The following is a 15,373-nucleotide window of genomic DNA, read 5'->3' as shown; positions in this document are numbered from 1 at the left end:
GGGGCATTGCAGCCTCCCCATGCCCCTTGGCCAAGCTCGCGCCTGGGCCCAGCACCCCAGCATCGTGCCGGTCCCAGCAGGGCCCCCCCACCCCCTGTCTTTGTGCACAGAGGCAGCGTCCCTGGACAGCTCCTCGCCTGCATTGAGATTGTGTCGTGAGGCGGAAGACCAGGCCCATAAATCGCGCGTGTGTGTGAGGCGCAGCACAATGGCGACGGGGCAGCTCGCCCCAGCCGCGGCCTTTCCCGGGGGCCCCCTCCCCTGCCAGGCCCGGGCACCTAGTGCTGGACCCTGGCTGTGCCACCCGTCACATCCCTGGTGGTTTCCTTGCCGATGCCCTTGTCACCCAGCAGGCATGCAGTGCCCAGAGCCAGCGGCGCAGACCGGCTCAGCCTGGCGTGTTCCCTGGGGGCTGCGTGGGCAGGCGTCTCCCCTCCCCTGTCTCCCGCGGGAGCTGAGCGGGCAGAGCTGATAGTCTCCCCTGATTTGGTCCTTGATCGGTCCTGATTATGATGCCGACCCTTTTGACACCAAGGAGGGTGGGGGGGACTAGGTGCGTGCCACAGGGGTGCCAGGGAGGTCAAGGTGCAGCCGGCACTGCCCTGGCGTGCCTGACACAGTCCAGCGCCAGCGCGAGTGATGGGGTGGGGGTGGCTGCGGCAGAGCTGTGTCCCGGGGACGCCGGAGCATTGATATTTATTGCCAGGCAGTGCGGCAGTTCGGACGCCGCCACCGGCGCGAAGCGTCTGGATGAGACATGAATTACGGGGGAATTAGGCTCCCAGAATTGCAGCGCACGTGTCCCAGCAGCCCGAACACGCTGGGCCTGCCAGGCTCCCTGGTGTCGAGGGGTTGCGCTGCACCGCTCCCTGTCCTGGGGGCCAGGCCCTGCGCACCCAGTGCCTCCCCCATCCTCACCAGGCGTCTCGCTGCCAGCACACCAGGCCATAGCAGAGGGCAAGCCATGGCCCCCGCCCGCCCCATGTGTGATGGGGCCTGCTGCTCTCCCAGGGGCAAAAGCCAGCAAGGAGTCTGGGCCACAGCCCCCAGTCCTGGCATCATGGGCCGGGTGCCCAGCTCTGCCACGTGCTCGCTCTGGCAAGGCCTACGCCCTCTCACCCTGCAGCACCAAGCCTTGCTCAGCCAAGTGCGGAGCGGCCCTCGGCCCCTGCCCTGGAGCTGCTGGAGCCATGCTCCCTCCCCTCCCAGCTGCCCAACCCTGCCCAACCCCACCCTGCCCCACCCCTCCCTGGTGCCCAGTCCTGGTCCTCAGAGCCCCTGCTCTCCGTGCCCCCAGTGTCCCCCATGGCTGCATGGACAAGGCCCCCCACACCAGGGGATGGATCAGAGCCACGTGCAAGATGCTGAGAGGTGCATCTGGGTCCCTGGGGATGGTGCCAGCGTCTGTATGTGTGGCAGGGCAGGTGTCTGCCAGGCCCCCGGGTACATGGGGGGAGGGTTCTTGCTCCCCTGCTGACTCAGTCCCACCCACTGCATCTGGCGCAGGGAGGAGCTGCCTGGGGGTGCCAGGGCAATAGGCTGGAGGGGACTTGGGGGCAGCCATCAGCACTGAGGCCGCAGAGCCAGGGTTGAGGAGGGCAGGGTGGTCCGTGCCTTCCTGCCCATGTCTGGTATAGGGTGTTGCTGGCTGCTCTGTCTGCCTTTCCCTCCAGGCAGGACTGGTTTGGGGACAGGGCTGGGGCTGAGGGCTGGGGCCGGGTCCCTGAGGGGGATCAGTAGGAGCTGGGAGGTGGGGGCAGAAGGTGTTGGGGCCCTACGGAGGGTGGGATCCTGGTCTGTGGTTCCCATGCTTGTCTGAAGCCAGGCAGGGGGAGATGTAACTTTGCAGCCTAGCTAAATATACGTCTGCCCAGCACGAGCTTTTGTGTGCTCAAGTCGCTTCATCCGATGGCTTGTGTGCAGGCTGCGGCCCCTTTCCTGTCCTGTGCTGGGGGCACAGGTCTGGAGCAGCTGGGGCCCTACCCTAGAAACTGGTATCTTCCTTATGCCCTTGGCCCCTTCCCCTCCCTGCAGCTGTGCACTGGGGCTGGGGGTGCCCTGGGAGCAGAGTACAGCTCTGCAGCCAGTGGCCCTGGTGTGCAGGCACCTGCTGGGGCCCTGCCGGGTGACCCCAAGGTCCACCCAGGCCGAGCGCCGAGGGAGTTCCCTGCGTCACGTGCAGGCTCTGGCTCGCCACTTCAAGGCGGCTTTCATCTGCCTGACGCCGCGTTTGAGGCAGCGAGCGCTGGCACGTCCTGGAGAGAGAGCCCTCGAGTGCGCTCCCCGGGGACGCGGCGCCTGGAGAGGAGGCTGACTCGCTCCTTGTGCTTGTGCTGTCCCCGGCTCCTGCACCCAGCGTGGAGCTCTGGACTGGGGCTAGATGCCTGGGTTCTCCCCCCAGCCTGGGAAGTGGGGTGGAGGAGTCTGGGGCTGGGAGCACGTGTGTTTCAGGACACCTGGGTTCTCTGCCGGTGCAAGGCATCCTCTGGGCAGGGAACTGGGGTGGGGCCTGGCCTGCGCCACCAGCAAGGCCCTGCCCCCTACATACTTTGCTGCCCCATTGCTCAGCGGTGTTGTCTCTGCAGCCCCCCTGGCCTGAGATGCTGGGGGGCAGCAGGGAGACCTGTTCTCCGCATCTAGGTTCTGCTGGCTCCAGCCCCTGCCCCAGTCCAGCCCAGAGCACAGCAGGGAGCAGAGCTGGAGGGGCCAGAGCTGTGCAGGGTGGAGGAGTGCAGAGCAGACAGCTGGTTGGGGCGTCCCCGCTCTGTCGGCAGGGGTCCTGCACAGGGCAGGCCAGGTGCCGCGGGAGTGGGTCTGGGTGCGGGTGCGGAGCCCAGGGCAGGAGAGAGCGATGCCTGCGCTGGTACCGCCAGTGCTCGCCTAGCCTCACCTGGGAGCAGCCGGGCTGTAGATCCCACGGGCCAGGGCGGCTGGGAGCCTGGCTCCTTCCCCTGGGGCTGAGCAGCCCCAGGGCCAGGAGCCCCATCCCTGCCGCAGGCTGGGCCTGGTCCCGTGGGCTGTGGCAGGCAAGCACAGCAGCCATGTGGGGCCAAGGGTGGAGTGGGTGCCCCAGGCCAAGGGCGTGGCCCGAAAGTGCCCAGTGAGTCACGGCGTGCAGCAGGGCTCAGCACGGGCGGTGACGGGCTCAGTGCGGGCGGTGGCAGGCCCAGCACCGCACGGGGTGTGTCTGGCCATGGGGATGGCTGGACCAGCAGGCGGTGGGGAGCCCTGCTGGGGCTGGCACAGGGATGGTGTGGACTGTGCTGGGGGCTGGGGCCACGTGGCTGCTCCGACCCAGGCCAGTAATTGAGTCGCTGGCTGCAGATTGATGGTTTAATTAAAACCCAATTAAAAACCTCATTGATCTTGTTAGCAAAGCAGGAAGGTTTGGGCTTTAGCAGGGATTAAAGGGATTGTGTGGCCTCGATACGGGCGTTGGCGGGGCGCTGGGTGGGCTGCTCTGAGCCTCTGCCCCTCCCCCCCACCCCAACTCCAGCCCTGCCGCCAGGACCCCGCGCCAGCCAGGCCCCCCTGCCGGGCCCAGCCCCGCCAGTGTCCCTGTGCCATGGGGTCATCAGTCTGTCTGCCAGCATGCATGGCCCCACTGCGGTGTGTGGGTGCAGCTGCATGCTGAGGTCTGTACACACACGCATGTGTCTGTCTGCCTGGGCACCGTGACTTTGCAGCAGCATGTGTGTATGCGTGCGTGCGTGCTGGGAGGTGTGCCTGCCTCTCCGTGTGCCATGCGCGCAGGGGGGGCCTGGGCAGCGTGTGCGTGTTGCCCGGTCTCCTTGGTAGCGTGCGCATGTGTCTGGGCGATGGGGGAGGGGGTCTGTGCTGCCCGCCTGTGCTGCCGGCTTCGCCCGGCCCCGGGGATCGATGCGGCTTCGCCTCTCGCTGTCGTGGGAAGTGACTGAAAGGGGAAGGCATAAATCAATGGCACTTTTTTGTTCCCCGCCCGATCGATGGCCCGGCAGGGCACAGCTCCCAGGACCAGACAAAGGGGCCTGCGTGACTGGGGGCTGGAGCTGTGACCAGCCAGAAGCCGCCCTCCCCGCGGCACCCTTGGCCAGGGCTGAGTCCAGCCCAGCCCCCAGGGCCCTTCTGGGTCAGGAGGTCCCAACGGGGCCAGGGCTGGGTGCGGGGCCCCGGTGCTGGCTGGGCCGGGCCGGGCCACACTGCACTGCACCACCGGTTCGGTCGCAGCGCGGCCGCCAGCAAGCTACGCTCGGCCCAGATTTATGGCAGCAGATGGGAGCGGCGCAGCCGCCAACGCTGCGGCTGCCAGGGACCGGGACCAGGGCTGTGGCGGTACGGGGCCACTGGGCGCTGTGCCCGGGCTGTGCTGCCGGGACCCGCCAGGGGCATCCATCTGCCCAGCTCCGACAGCAGGATGAAGGGTGCCACGGCCGCATAAAGCGCCGTTCTGAGAGCGCAGTCGTGCAGAAGCGATGCAGCCTGGCTGCACCCTTGTTAACCCTTCAAGGGCTGCCTGACAGGCGCTGCCAGGACCCGCTGAGTTGCTGGGGGGGCCGGGGCAGGCCTCAGGGTAGCTGTGGGTTCTTATGTGCCAAGGTCACTGGTGCCCGGGGGCCGGCTCTGATGCCAGCTCCTGTCACATCAGCTGCCACAGTGTAACCTGGTAGGGGCTGCTCTCCCATGGGGCCAGAGGCCGGGGCCAGGGTAGGCTGTGCTGCATCCTCATGTCTGAAACCAGAGCCCATGGATCCAGGCATCCAGATTGCATCCCTGGGGACGCAGCACCCACAGGCCTGGAGCTGAGCAGGGCACTCAAGTCCTTCCTGCGAGCTCCCTGGCAGCGCCCAGGCTGGAGACGAGGGGCCGGGAGTGGCTGGGATGTTTCTGCTGGCACAGGAGAGTGGGCACCCAGGGAGACAAGGGCAATGGCAGGAGTGGCCAGCTGCCCTGAGGGTAGGTGTCCAGGCCAGGCCGTTCCACAGCCCTGGCTGCAGGCAGTGATACCCCTTGCCTGGTGGGGGGGCCAGCCTGGAGTTTGGGGAGCCAGCTGGGCTGCCGAGAGGCAGCTGGGGGAGCGGCTGCAGCCCTGGCAGCTAGTGCTGGGGGGCTCCCCATGCCAAACAGTACATGCCCCCAGCCCCCTTGGGGCCCCCTCCCATGGCCCTGGGCTCATTAGTGAGGCTGTTTATCAGAAGCTGGCACCTCTAATGGGCCCCTGTGGGAGGGCTTTCTCCCTGGCCTGCCCCAGCGCTGGGCTTCAGGGCTGTGGTTCCATCCCTGGGGCGGCCACTCGATCCCAGCTGGAGGCAGAGTGAGGTGCACCAGAGCTGGGGCATGTGGGAGCACAACACCCCCCCCCCCCCAACACACACACACACGCACACTCCTCAGCAGCCCAGGCGGAGCCGCGTGGGACAGCCGGGCCCGCTTAGCCCCCGCTCTGTGCCGCGTCCCCGCTCAGGTAATTGCCGTTCCTTGCACAACCGCTCGCACCACATCAAAGGGGAACATGAAAGGTCCCTGCTCTGTGCCAGGGCGGAACTGCACCCGCTGCCTGCCCCACCCCAGTGCTGGGCTCCCACGGGCTAGAGCTGGGGACTGGTGCAGGAGCCTGGCGAGGCCCCATCCGTGTGGTGGGACAGGCAGGGGGTACAAGCTTGCTGCCACCTCTCCCTTCCTCCCTCCCCCGAATTGGATGCAGATCCCCCGTGCCCAGGCCCCTGGCCCAAGGATCCAGAAGCTGTCCTCCAGCAGCCATCTGCACCCCCAGGCGTTCAAGCTGGCTCAGGCCAGGGCTGGTGCACAGGCATCTCGACGCCTGGGAACGGTGATGGGACCCAAGGCAGAGCTTGGTGCTGCCATCCCATGCCCAGGCCAGGCGTGGTGCCCCGGGGGCCACAGGCTGCGCTGGGTTTCACTGCTGAGGAGCTGGCGGGCAGAAAAATAGCTGGCAATTATGGAGGGCAGGGAGGTGCCACGACGCTGGGGCAGGACAGGGCAGGCCAGGAGTTGGCATGGGAGCACACCGGGGCTGTGTAAGCCACCTGCTCCCTGCTGGACATCTCGCCCACTCCGCAGCAGAGATCGATTGGCAGCGCCATGACTGGTGATGGGAGCCAGGCCTGGGGGATCAGCTTACAGGGGAGAGTTTGAGCTGAGCTCACTGTCGACTCCCATGTCGTGATCCATGCTGGCCGGGCACGCAGCATGTGCTGGGTGGGTTGGGGGTTGCTCTAACCTGGGCCGGGGTTGGCGCCATAGGGAAGCCTTACTGACGTGGGCCCAGAACTCAGACGCTTGCGTGACTGGGATTATTGCCTGCAGATACCAGGACTGGATTGTGCCATGCCACGGCAGCCTGTCCTGCCTCATCCCTTGACCTGGCTCCCAGCCATGCTCTCTGCTGGGGCTGACATAGGCTATGGTGGCCTGGGCTGAGTCTCCGGTATGATGGCGGCTGGTGTTTGGGCATCGGGTCAGGTTCTGGTGCTTGACAAGGGTTGGGGGCTGTGCCCGGCTCCTGCCACAGCCCAGTGCCTTGGGCTGGGGGCTGCTCCAGAGGCCACGTGTGCAGTGGGACCAGCTGTGGGCATATGCCGGGCCCCCGCAGGCCAGGGCAGCAGGGTGGCCATCAGGATGCCAGGGCCCATCCAGAGCAGGCAGCAGCCGACAGCAGTCCCGGCACTGTGCAGGCATCCCCAGCTCGTAATTAATTGGCAGGAGCTGCGGGTCAGCGGCGGTGCTTGCCCGCCGGGATTATCAAGGCCGAGATTTCAGTCGGGTGCGGATTAGGGCGAGTGGATCTGAGGGGATTGCGGCTCTTAATCAATGTAAATGAGGCTCCCCCAGGGCCGCCCTTTACGGCATTAACAAAATAACAGGATTTGCTGGAACAGGGTGAAAAATCCCTTCTCTGAGCAGCGACGTGTGCGGGAGGCTGGGCCTGCTCCTTGCACCATGCCATGTCTTCCCTGCTCCCGCGTGGTGTCTCCATGGCCTGGGCAGCCCCGCACCTCCGTGTGCACCCCCAGGGCACGGCTTGTCCAGTGGACACCATGTGTCGGTGCCCGGCCTTGCACGGGACCAGACAGGTGGAGGAAGGCAGTGCTGCCCCCTCTCCACCCCCTCACAGGCACGTGACCTGCCCCCCAGCACCCACTCCTCCCTTCAAACCCAGATGGTGGCGGGACGTGGCAGCAGCCTCTGCCATGTCGGTTGCCCCTAGGTTTCCCCCACCACCACACTGAGCTCCCTGGCTGCAAGCATCAGGCACCCCCAGCACCCGCTGCCCTCAGCATGGTGCCAGTGCCCCCTCCCCCAGCCACGTCAACCTGACAGGTCCAATTAGTGCCTGGATCATTGCTTTCCAACCCGAGAGCGGCTCTGCTGTGCACCTGCTCCTGCCAGCAGGGGGTCAGAGCTGTGCTGGGTGTTCCCGGGGGATTTGGCTGGGGCATAGGGATGGGGGGCTCCCTGTGACTCCATGGGGGTGAATGGGGGTGGTGAGATGGCCAAAGGTCTGGGCTCAAGAGGTGGATGCTAGGGGCTATGTTCCTGCGGGTGAGGGATGCATTGTACCCCTCTGCTGCAGTAGCACGGTGCCCTGCCCTGGTCCTTGGGCTCGGGACCCCTTTGGCTGAGCCACTGGGCACTGGCCGGGCCCCTGCACTCGGGCTGACTGTGCCAGGGGCTCCAGGCCATGGCTGTTCTGCTCCATGCCCGAGCCTCCTCGTGGCTGCAGCACCGTGTGGCCCACGTCCCACTAGGAGAGGCTGGTGTCTGGCCGCTCCATGCAGGGCTGGGAGGATACCAGATGCTGGCACAGACCAGGCACCACGTGCTCAGCACTGGAGCTGCATCCTGGCTGCTGTCTTGGTGGGGGCAGCCCTGGTATGGGATCTGGTGCACCCATCCAGCTGGGAAGCTGCAGCTCATGTTGTCCTACGTGGCTGCTGTGGGGGCAGAGGGTGGAGTGAGACCCTGATGTGCGCAGGGGCAATGCTGGGGCTGAGGCTGTGATTATTCATGGGTCAGCATGCTCTGCTCAGCTGGACACGCATGGGGGAGGCATGTGCAGCGGGGGTGGCTGGGCTGGGCCTGGCAGGTGGGATGGGGCCTCAGGCCAGCTTTGCTCAGTGCCGCGGGGCAGGGCTGTGCCCTGGGTGGCCCGTTGGGTACAGCTCCTCTGCCTGGGCTCTGGGTCCCTTCCCCAGGAGCTGCAGCTGGGGCCCTGGTGGCTGGGCCCAGGGACAGCTCTGACCTGCACCTCTGCCCGCAGCCTCCGGCGGGAGGGCTACACGGTGCAGGTGAATGTCAACGACTACCTGGACATCTACTGCCCACACTACAATGCCTCGGTGCCCGAGCACAAGCTGGAGCAGTACGTCCTGTACATGGTGAGCGCTGAGGGCTACCGCACCTGCAACGCCAGCCAGGGCTTCAAGCGCTGGGAGTGCAACCGGCCCCACGCACCTCACAGCCCCATCAAGTTCTCAGAGAAGTTCCAGCGCTACAGCGCCTTCTCGCTGGGCTACGAGTTCCACGCCGGCCACGAGTACTACTACATCTGTACGTGGGGCAGGGAGGACCGGGAGGGCTGGGTAGGGGTGCCCCTTGCTCCACTCCGTGCTCCAGGCTGAGCTGGTGCCCTGTGTCCACCAGGGGGCGCCCCGGGCCAGGCTGGGAGCCCCCATGGCCACCTTAGCTGCAGCCCTGGAGCTGTGCTGGGGCAGGCGGGAGTTGTGGGGTGGTGCAGGTACCTCCCGGGGCATCCCATGTGCTGGGGCTGCTTCCCTCTGAGCCACCAGCTCTGGCCCTCTGGCCCTGCCACTACAGGGGCCCAGCCGTCCCAGCCCCTTCTCAATCCGTTGCAGCGACCCCGACGCACAACCACCGCCGGGCCTGCCTGAGGATGAAGGTGTTCGTGTGCTGCGCCTCCCGTGAGTACCACCTCGCATGTGCAAGTGCACACTTCCTGCGTGTGTAGTGTGTCTCCCCATCCCTCCGCAGGGGGGGCAGGGGCACTCGGGCACTCTGGGGGGGCATGAGGCTCCCATGGGGGCACCTAGCAGCAATTCTGGGTCGCTGCCCCGTTGCATGTTGCAGCTGGGTCTCAGCATGGCCTCGGCCAGCACCCAGAGGCTGACTCCTCCCATATCCCCGCAGCATCACACTCCGGGGAGAAGCTGGCACCCACCCTCCCACCTTTCACTATAGGGCCCGAGGTGAAGATCGAGGACATTGGTAAGTGTGAGACATCAGCCAGTGCTGCCCTGCAGTGAGGAGCCCCCAGCAAGCACTTCCCTGTGACCCGCAGCACCCGCTGCCGGGGCTGGTGCAGCCGGGAGCCCCTGCCCCATGGGTCTGGTCACTGCATAGAGTTCATGGCTTGGCCATGCGCTGGGGGTGCCCGCGTGGCCCTGTCTCAGGCATGGGGTGACCAGGCTGGGGCTCTCCCAGCACCCCACTCACTACCTGCCTCTCTCCACAGAGAACTTCAACCCCGAGGTGCCCAAGCTGGAGAAGAGCATCAGTGGCACCAGCCCCAAGCGGGAACACTTGCCTCTGGCCGTGGCTGCTGCGCTCTTCCTCATGATGCTTCTGGCCTCCTAGCTTGGCGGTGCCGGTGCGGGGGCTGAGCCAGGAGTGGCCCGTTTGGCGCCTGGACATGCCTGAGCCGCCACTTGTCACGGACAGAAGGGGGAGCCAGCCCTTTCCCGACGCAGCAAACACACTGCTGCAGCCTGAGCCCGCGTCTGCCTAGCGCGCCACAGGGCCACGTCTGGGGGACACGTATAGCCTGGGACTGCCCTGCCTCTGCCCGGCCCCTGCCTCCTGCCCACCATGGACTTTGGTGCCCGCCGGACAAGTCAACGCCCTGCTGCACCCAGCCTCCTCCGTGCCCCAGCTCGGCCCAGCCTCCTGCAGAGCCCTGGGCCCTGAGCCCCCACCAGGGCTGGACGTGGCTGTGTGGTGCCAGGGACTACCCGGGTCTGGCCAGCCACAAGAGCCGGGCAGTGGGGTAGCTGGGCAGACTGTACATAGGATGTAGAGTCTATACATACTGTACAGAGAGCGACTATCTATGTAGAGATCTATCCATATGTACCATAGGCCGCGGCGCCGGCACAGCCGGCTGTACATAGCGAGCGTGTTGGATCCTCCTTGTCTTCCATGAAGACCCAACCTATGCAAACGCACAGACACTTTTTGGGGAAACAAGCAAACAAACTCGACCTTTTTCAAGTGCTTGGGCTGGTGATTTTCATATTCTGCTCTTAGTCTATAAAAAAAATAAAAGGATTAAAAAAACCCGCCTGCCTGGAGTGGTGCCCCCAGCCATGCCTGCCCCTGCACCTGGGCCAGCTGCTGCCCCCTCATGCATGCTTGTGCTACAACCTTTGCATGGGGAGTGCTCATGAGTCTCGTGCAAGGCCTCAGCTGTGCATGGGCCCGGGGTCCTGGGGCTGGTGATGGGCTTGGCAGGCTGTGCCCAGCACCCCACAGGCCAGCAGCTGGGCTCTCTGCCCCCCAGGGAGCCGGGGCAGGGAGCATGGGGTGGCAGGCAGGCCTTCACTGTGCAAACAGCTGTTCAAAGTGCCACCCACCGCTGTGGCTTTGTGCACAAAGGGGCCATTCATGCCCAGGCTCCGCTGCGCCGCTCCACCTGGCAGCGGGACCTGGACGTGACTCTCCCCTGGCAGGACCTGCGGCCCACGGTCGGATGGGTGAGGGGGGGCAACCAGCACCATGACACCCTCCCCTGCTGCAGCCTCCTGTGGGATGTGGCTATTCTGCCCCGGGGCAGAAGCGGGGCCAGGCTCTGGAGCACTTACTTGGAGCCAGCCTGGCGAGGGTTGCACTGGGCCCCTCCTTGCCAGGTATCTCCTTGCAGAGACGTCCCCAGCCTGATGTTCCCCAGCGACCCCAGGTACAGCGTCGGAGCCGGCCCAGGAGCACAGAGCAGCCCGGAGCCCACTGGGTGCCATCCCCAGGTAAGCAGTGTCGGGGCAGGCAAGCAGAAGCCTCGAGTGATGGACAACCCCAGTGCTCTGTTGCTTTGGGTCCTGCCTGGGCAGAGGGGCTGGATGCTGTGCGCTGGCTGGCTGGCGCTGGGAGGCGCAGGGGGCTCCAGCATGGCTGCACAGTGCCCTCCTGCCCCACAGGTCAGGGTCCAGAGGAGCCTGTGTGGCAGACCCACCAGCACGTGCTACTCGTGTCCATGCGACTGCGCATGTATGATCATGTGCTTGTGACCAGAGCACCATGCTCTCTGTCCCAGCCTCTCCCAGGGTTCAGGGCTGGGGGTGCAGTGCCCAGGGAAGGCCAGGGCTGGGTGGTGCTCTGTGCCCCTCTCCCTGCAGCCCGCTTCTGCAGCTCCAGCCGTGCCCTCATAGGACACAGCATGCTCCCTGGCACAGCTGCCCAGTACACATAGATGTGACACTGGGGCTGCAGCTGGGCCGGGGCTGTGCTCAGGCCCCAGCCGCCCTCCAGGCTGTGGCTGTGGCTGCCAGGCAGCACAGCACAGCACAGCACAGCACAGGGGCGGCTTCCTCCCTCCCGCCGGCCTGGGCTTGTCTGGGTGCGGGAGGAGACGGCAAAGGCAAACCAGTCTGACAGGTCTTGTGCCCAAAACCTCGCAGCTGGGGGAGGGGAGGGAAGGGGGCGGGTGCAGCTGCCCCCTGGATCCGGGCGGGGGAGAGGGGGTGGTGTCTGCCCAGGAAGAATCTGGTGCTTGGCAGAGGCTGGGGGCATGGTCCAATTCCCAGGTTCCTCCTGCTGCCCCTGTGGCTGGATGGATCCCACCCAGGTGCAGGGTGTGGCAGTGCTTGGGGAGCCATGGGGGTGTTGGAGCCTGGATGTAGGTGGTGTAAGGGTCTCTTGCCTCTGGAGCTGCAGGCCGCTCTGCCCCTGTACACAAGACATCCTGAGAGCCCCATGGCAGGGGCAGCCCTGCGGCCTGCAGAGCCCCCAGGAGTGGAAGCGTTGCAAGGCCCATGCCCAGCGCCAAGCCAGGCTGTGGCCCTGGACTCCTGTCCCTCTGTCCATCTCAGGTGGCAGGAGGGTGGAGGCTGTGTTCTCAAGTACTCCATCGGCTCATCTGTCTGTCCCCCTGGCTGGCAGTACCTCCCCTGACCACGGGGCCGTGTGGGGTGCCAGCCTGGCTGGACACAGGGACTGGGTGCCAGGTTGGACATGCAAGGGGGTCTGACTCGGTCGCCTACAGGTTTGGCTGCTGTGCATGCAGAAATCCCTTTTGCAGCTCAGCTGGGACTTGGTACCGCCCCACAGCCAGCCCGGCCCAGCCCAGCATCTTGGCTTTGAGCAGCTAGAGCTGGGCTCCATGGCCTGGTACATGTGTGCAGGCTGGGCATGGGGCACAAGCAAGTCCATAGGCCTGCTCTGCTGACCCCAGCTTTGCACCCCCCACCCCTGCACACAGTGTTATCTGCTCCCATAGGTCACTGCCTGCTGTTTTTTGTGAATCTCCAGCTCCCAGAGTCCGAGGGTTGTGCCGCCTGTGAAGTCCCGCAGACGTGGAGGGACCTGGCACACAGCACCTGCACCGGGAGGTGAGTGCATGGACCATGGCAGCACCAGTGACAGCTCAGGGCCTGACCGGTGAGTTGCAGTGGCACGGGGCTGGAAGCTGTGTTGCCTGGGAGTGGGGCAAGGGACTGGTCCTTGCTCCTGCCTGCGGCAACACCGGGCTGGCTCCTGGCAGAGCCTCTGGCACGTCTCTGGCTTTGTCCCGCCCCACGTGAGCCCCACCCCGGGCCTGTACCTGCCAGGCTGCACGCAGCTCCGGCCTTTGCCCCCGTCATGGGACCCAGCAGCCAATGACATCACCATGCACCCAGGTGCTCCCTGCATCCTGATAAGCCATAAATAGTCTGTCACGCACTTGTGCAAGACATAAACACGGGTGCACAAGGGCTTACCTTTGCCTCATACACATCACCAAGCGTGTCCTGGGCATTGACCCTTCCTAGCACTGTGTCCCCCTCCCTAGGTGTCATTGAGCCTACACTGAGACGTGTCCAGCATCCCGGGGACAGGGGGTGCAGGGCAGCCCCCAGGCCTCACTGGCAGGTCACAGGGGGCTGGCAGGACCCCAGCACCCCTGACCCCAGCTGTCCCCCCTCCCCTGCACCCTCTGCTCTGGCTCCCGTGACCTTTGCTCAGAGGCAGGCATGTACAGCATGAAATCCTGGCTCAGATCCTGTTATCACCTTCTGGGAGTGGGGTGGGTGCCACAGCATGGGGGGCAACCCAATGGTGGGTTCAGGTTGTGTGGACCCAAGAAGCTGGGCCGAGCTGGTTGAGTCAGATCCACTGAAGGGGGTGGCTGCAATGCCAGAGCGGTCAGGGGCATCCCTGTGACATTGGCTGGGTAGAGCTGGGCATGACTGGGCATTCAACCCCCTCCCTTCCCCAGGCAAGTCAGTGTCAGCAGGCCCTGACAGTGCTTGGAGCTGGGGCGCTGGCAGCTGCCCTCCCTGGGGGCATCATACAGGGACCCCTACCTCAGCTAGCTCCAGCTTTGTGGGCTGCATTCTGCTCGTGGTGAAGCAGCAGGTCGGGGCCGGCACCAGGCCTAGCTATGAAGAGGCAGGAAAAGAGGAGCAAAGTAGGGCCCCGGCCCCTGGGCCAGGTGCACTCCAGTTACAGCAGCAGTGCCAAGACTCTGCGGTGCTCCTGAGCCCTCGGTGCGTATCAGGGGAGTGCTCCCAGGCTGGCTTCAGCCAGCACACTGCCTGCCCGCGCCGTGTCGGGCATGCAACATTACCCACAATCAATGGATCATTATGTAATAAACAAGGGGAAAGCTGTTTTGCAAACGTGGCTGAGTTATCACTTCTCCACGCCGCGGCGAAGCATCTCTCCGTGCGGCTTAACAAGAATGGATCGGTGTTGGGGGCAGATCCTGGTGATAGTGAGCTGCCATGCGCCTGCCAGACAGCGCTGCAGACGGGACGTGCTGAGGGCCCAGCTGCCTGCGAGGCCCCCTCGTCCCCTGCGAGCCTCGTGGGAAAGGGCCTCTCCTGCCTGGAGTTTCACTTCCATAGGCCCACTGAGAACGGGGCAGGGGCAGGGGCAGGGGCAGGGGGACTCTCTGTTTGTCAGGGGCTGGTGCAAATCCCCAGAGAGAGGAGCAGCTGATAAGGGCAGAGAAGAAGGGCTTTTTAATCTGGCTCCCTCCTCCTGGCCCTGGCCCTGCGCCTTATCAGCAGCTCCCTTCCCCCACCCCAGGTATCCAGATGTTTCTGAAGTTCCCCAATGCCTCAGGGAGGGTTTGTGCTGAGCCTGCAGGCCCTGCTGCCAGGCCAGGACAGCCCCTGCCTGCCTGCAATGTGCAGCCCCCGCTTGAATCAAGGGAGCTCCCACCCACTTCCATGGTGCAGGGTTTGGGCACAGTCCAAGCACAGCACCGCAGCGCAGCTGAGCCCTGCCCCCATGCAACAGGCAAGGGGATGAGTGAGACGAGGGGCTCTCAGGGCTGGGACTTTGTAGGGGCCCTGGGGTCAAGACTCAGCACTGTCTGGCCAGCAAACAGGTCACAGCAAGGGGTAGTTCCCACTGCCCCAGTGAGGAGACCTACATGCCCTTGGCTCCTGCCAGCGGCCCCATGTGTTCTTGTTGTGCTGCTGCGTGTGCAGAGAAACGTTCCCATGTGTGCACGTGAGCGAGTAGGATCATGGAGTTAGAGTGCCTAATCCGACCCTTAGCAGAGAGGTGCAGGACATGCTGTTCCTACCCCCTCCAGCCCCTTTGTGGAAGCTGCCCACAAAGGAGGCTCTGAGCCTCCCTGGGTGCGCGCGTGCGTGTGTGTGTGTGTGTGTGTGTGTGTAGGCTGCACCAGGTGTCTGCTTGCTGCCATCCCAGGGGTCGTGTTCCTGGTGTGTGTCGGCGCCAGCTGCGTGCATAGGCACAGTTCTGCGTTGGCTTGGCGTGCTGCTCTCGGTGGTGTGGCATCGCTACACATGATGTTGGCATGTGTCTCCATGTCGGCGCACAGGCCCATGTTGCAGTTGTGGGGGCCATGCTCCCAGTGGCGTGACGTTGCCACGTGTGCTGTTGGTGTGTGACTGTCAGTGCAGGGCCCTGTGTTATAGCTGTGGGGGCCGTGTTCCCAGTGCTGACATGGCCATGCTATGCGCGCCGTTGGCGTGTGCCTGTCAGTGCGCGGCCCCATGCAGTCGTGGGTGCCGTGACATTGCCACGCGTGCTGTTGGCGTGTGGCTCCATGTCAATGCATAACCCCACGTTGCAGTTGTGGGTGCTGTGTTCTCAGTGGAGTGACACTGTCAGGCGTGCTGTTGGCGTGCGGCCCCGTGCGGCGCACAGCTCGGGGCCGGGGTCGGGGGTCGGGGTGCGGGGCCGCGCTCCC

The 15,373-nt window shown here is 65.2% G+C and overlaps 1 protein-coding gene across 1 annotated transcript; it reads left to right on the top strand.

Moving 5' to 3' along the window:
* Positions 1-7,999: 7,999 nt before the first annotated feature.
* EFNA3 (ephrin A3) lies at positions 8,000-10,240 on the top strand. The gene is given in 5 exon segments (XM_025212685.1): positions 8,000-8,056; positions 8,058-8,547; positions 8,853-8,918; positions 9,145-9,222; positions 9,470-10,240. Coding segments are annotated over 5 exon segments (798 nt in total). The 5' UTR covers positions 8,000-8,014; the 3' UTR covers positions 9,592-10,240.
* The last annotated feature ends 5,133 nt before the right edge of the window (positions 10,241-15,373 follow it).

This window comes from Alligator sinensis, unplaced genomic scaffold (assembly GCF_000455745.1).
Source record: "Alligator sinensis unplaced genomic scaffold, ASM45574v1 scaffold1165_1, whole genome shotgun sequence".
In the NCBI taxonomy this organism is placed as follows: domain Eukaryota; kingdom Metazoa; phylum Chordata; order Crocodylia; family Alligatoridae; genus Alligator; species Alligator sinensis.
The sequence above is the reverse complement of the archived record's forward strand: the minus strand, read 5'-3'. Positions and strand labels throughout refer to the sequence as shown.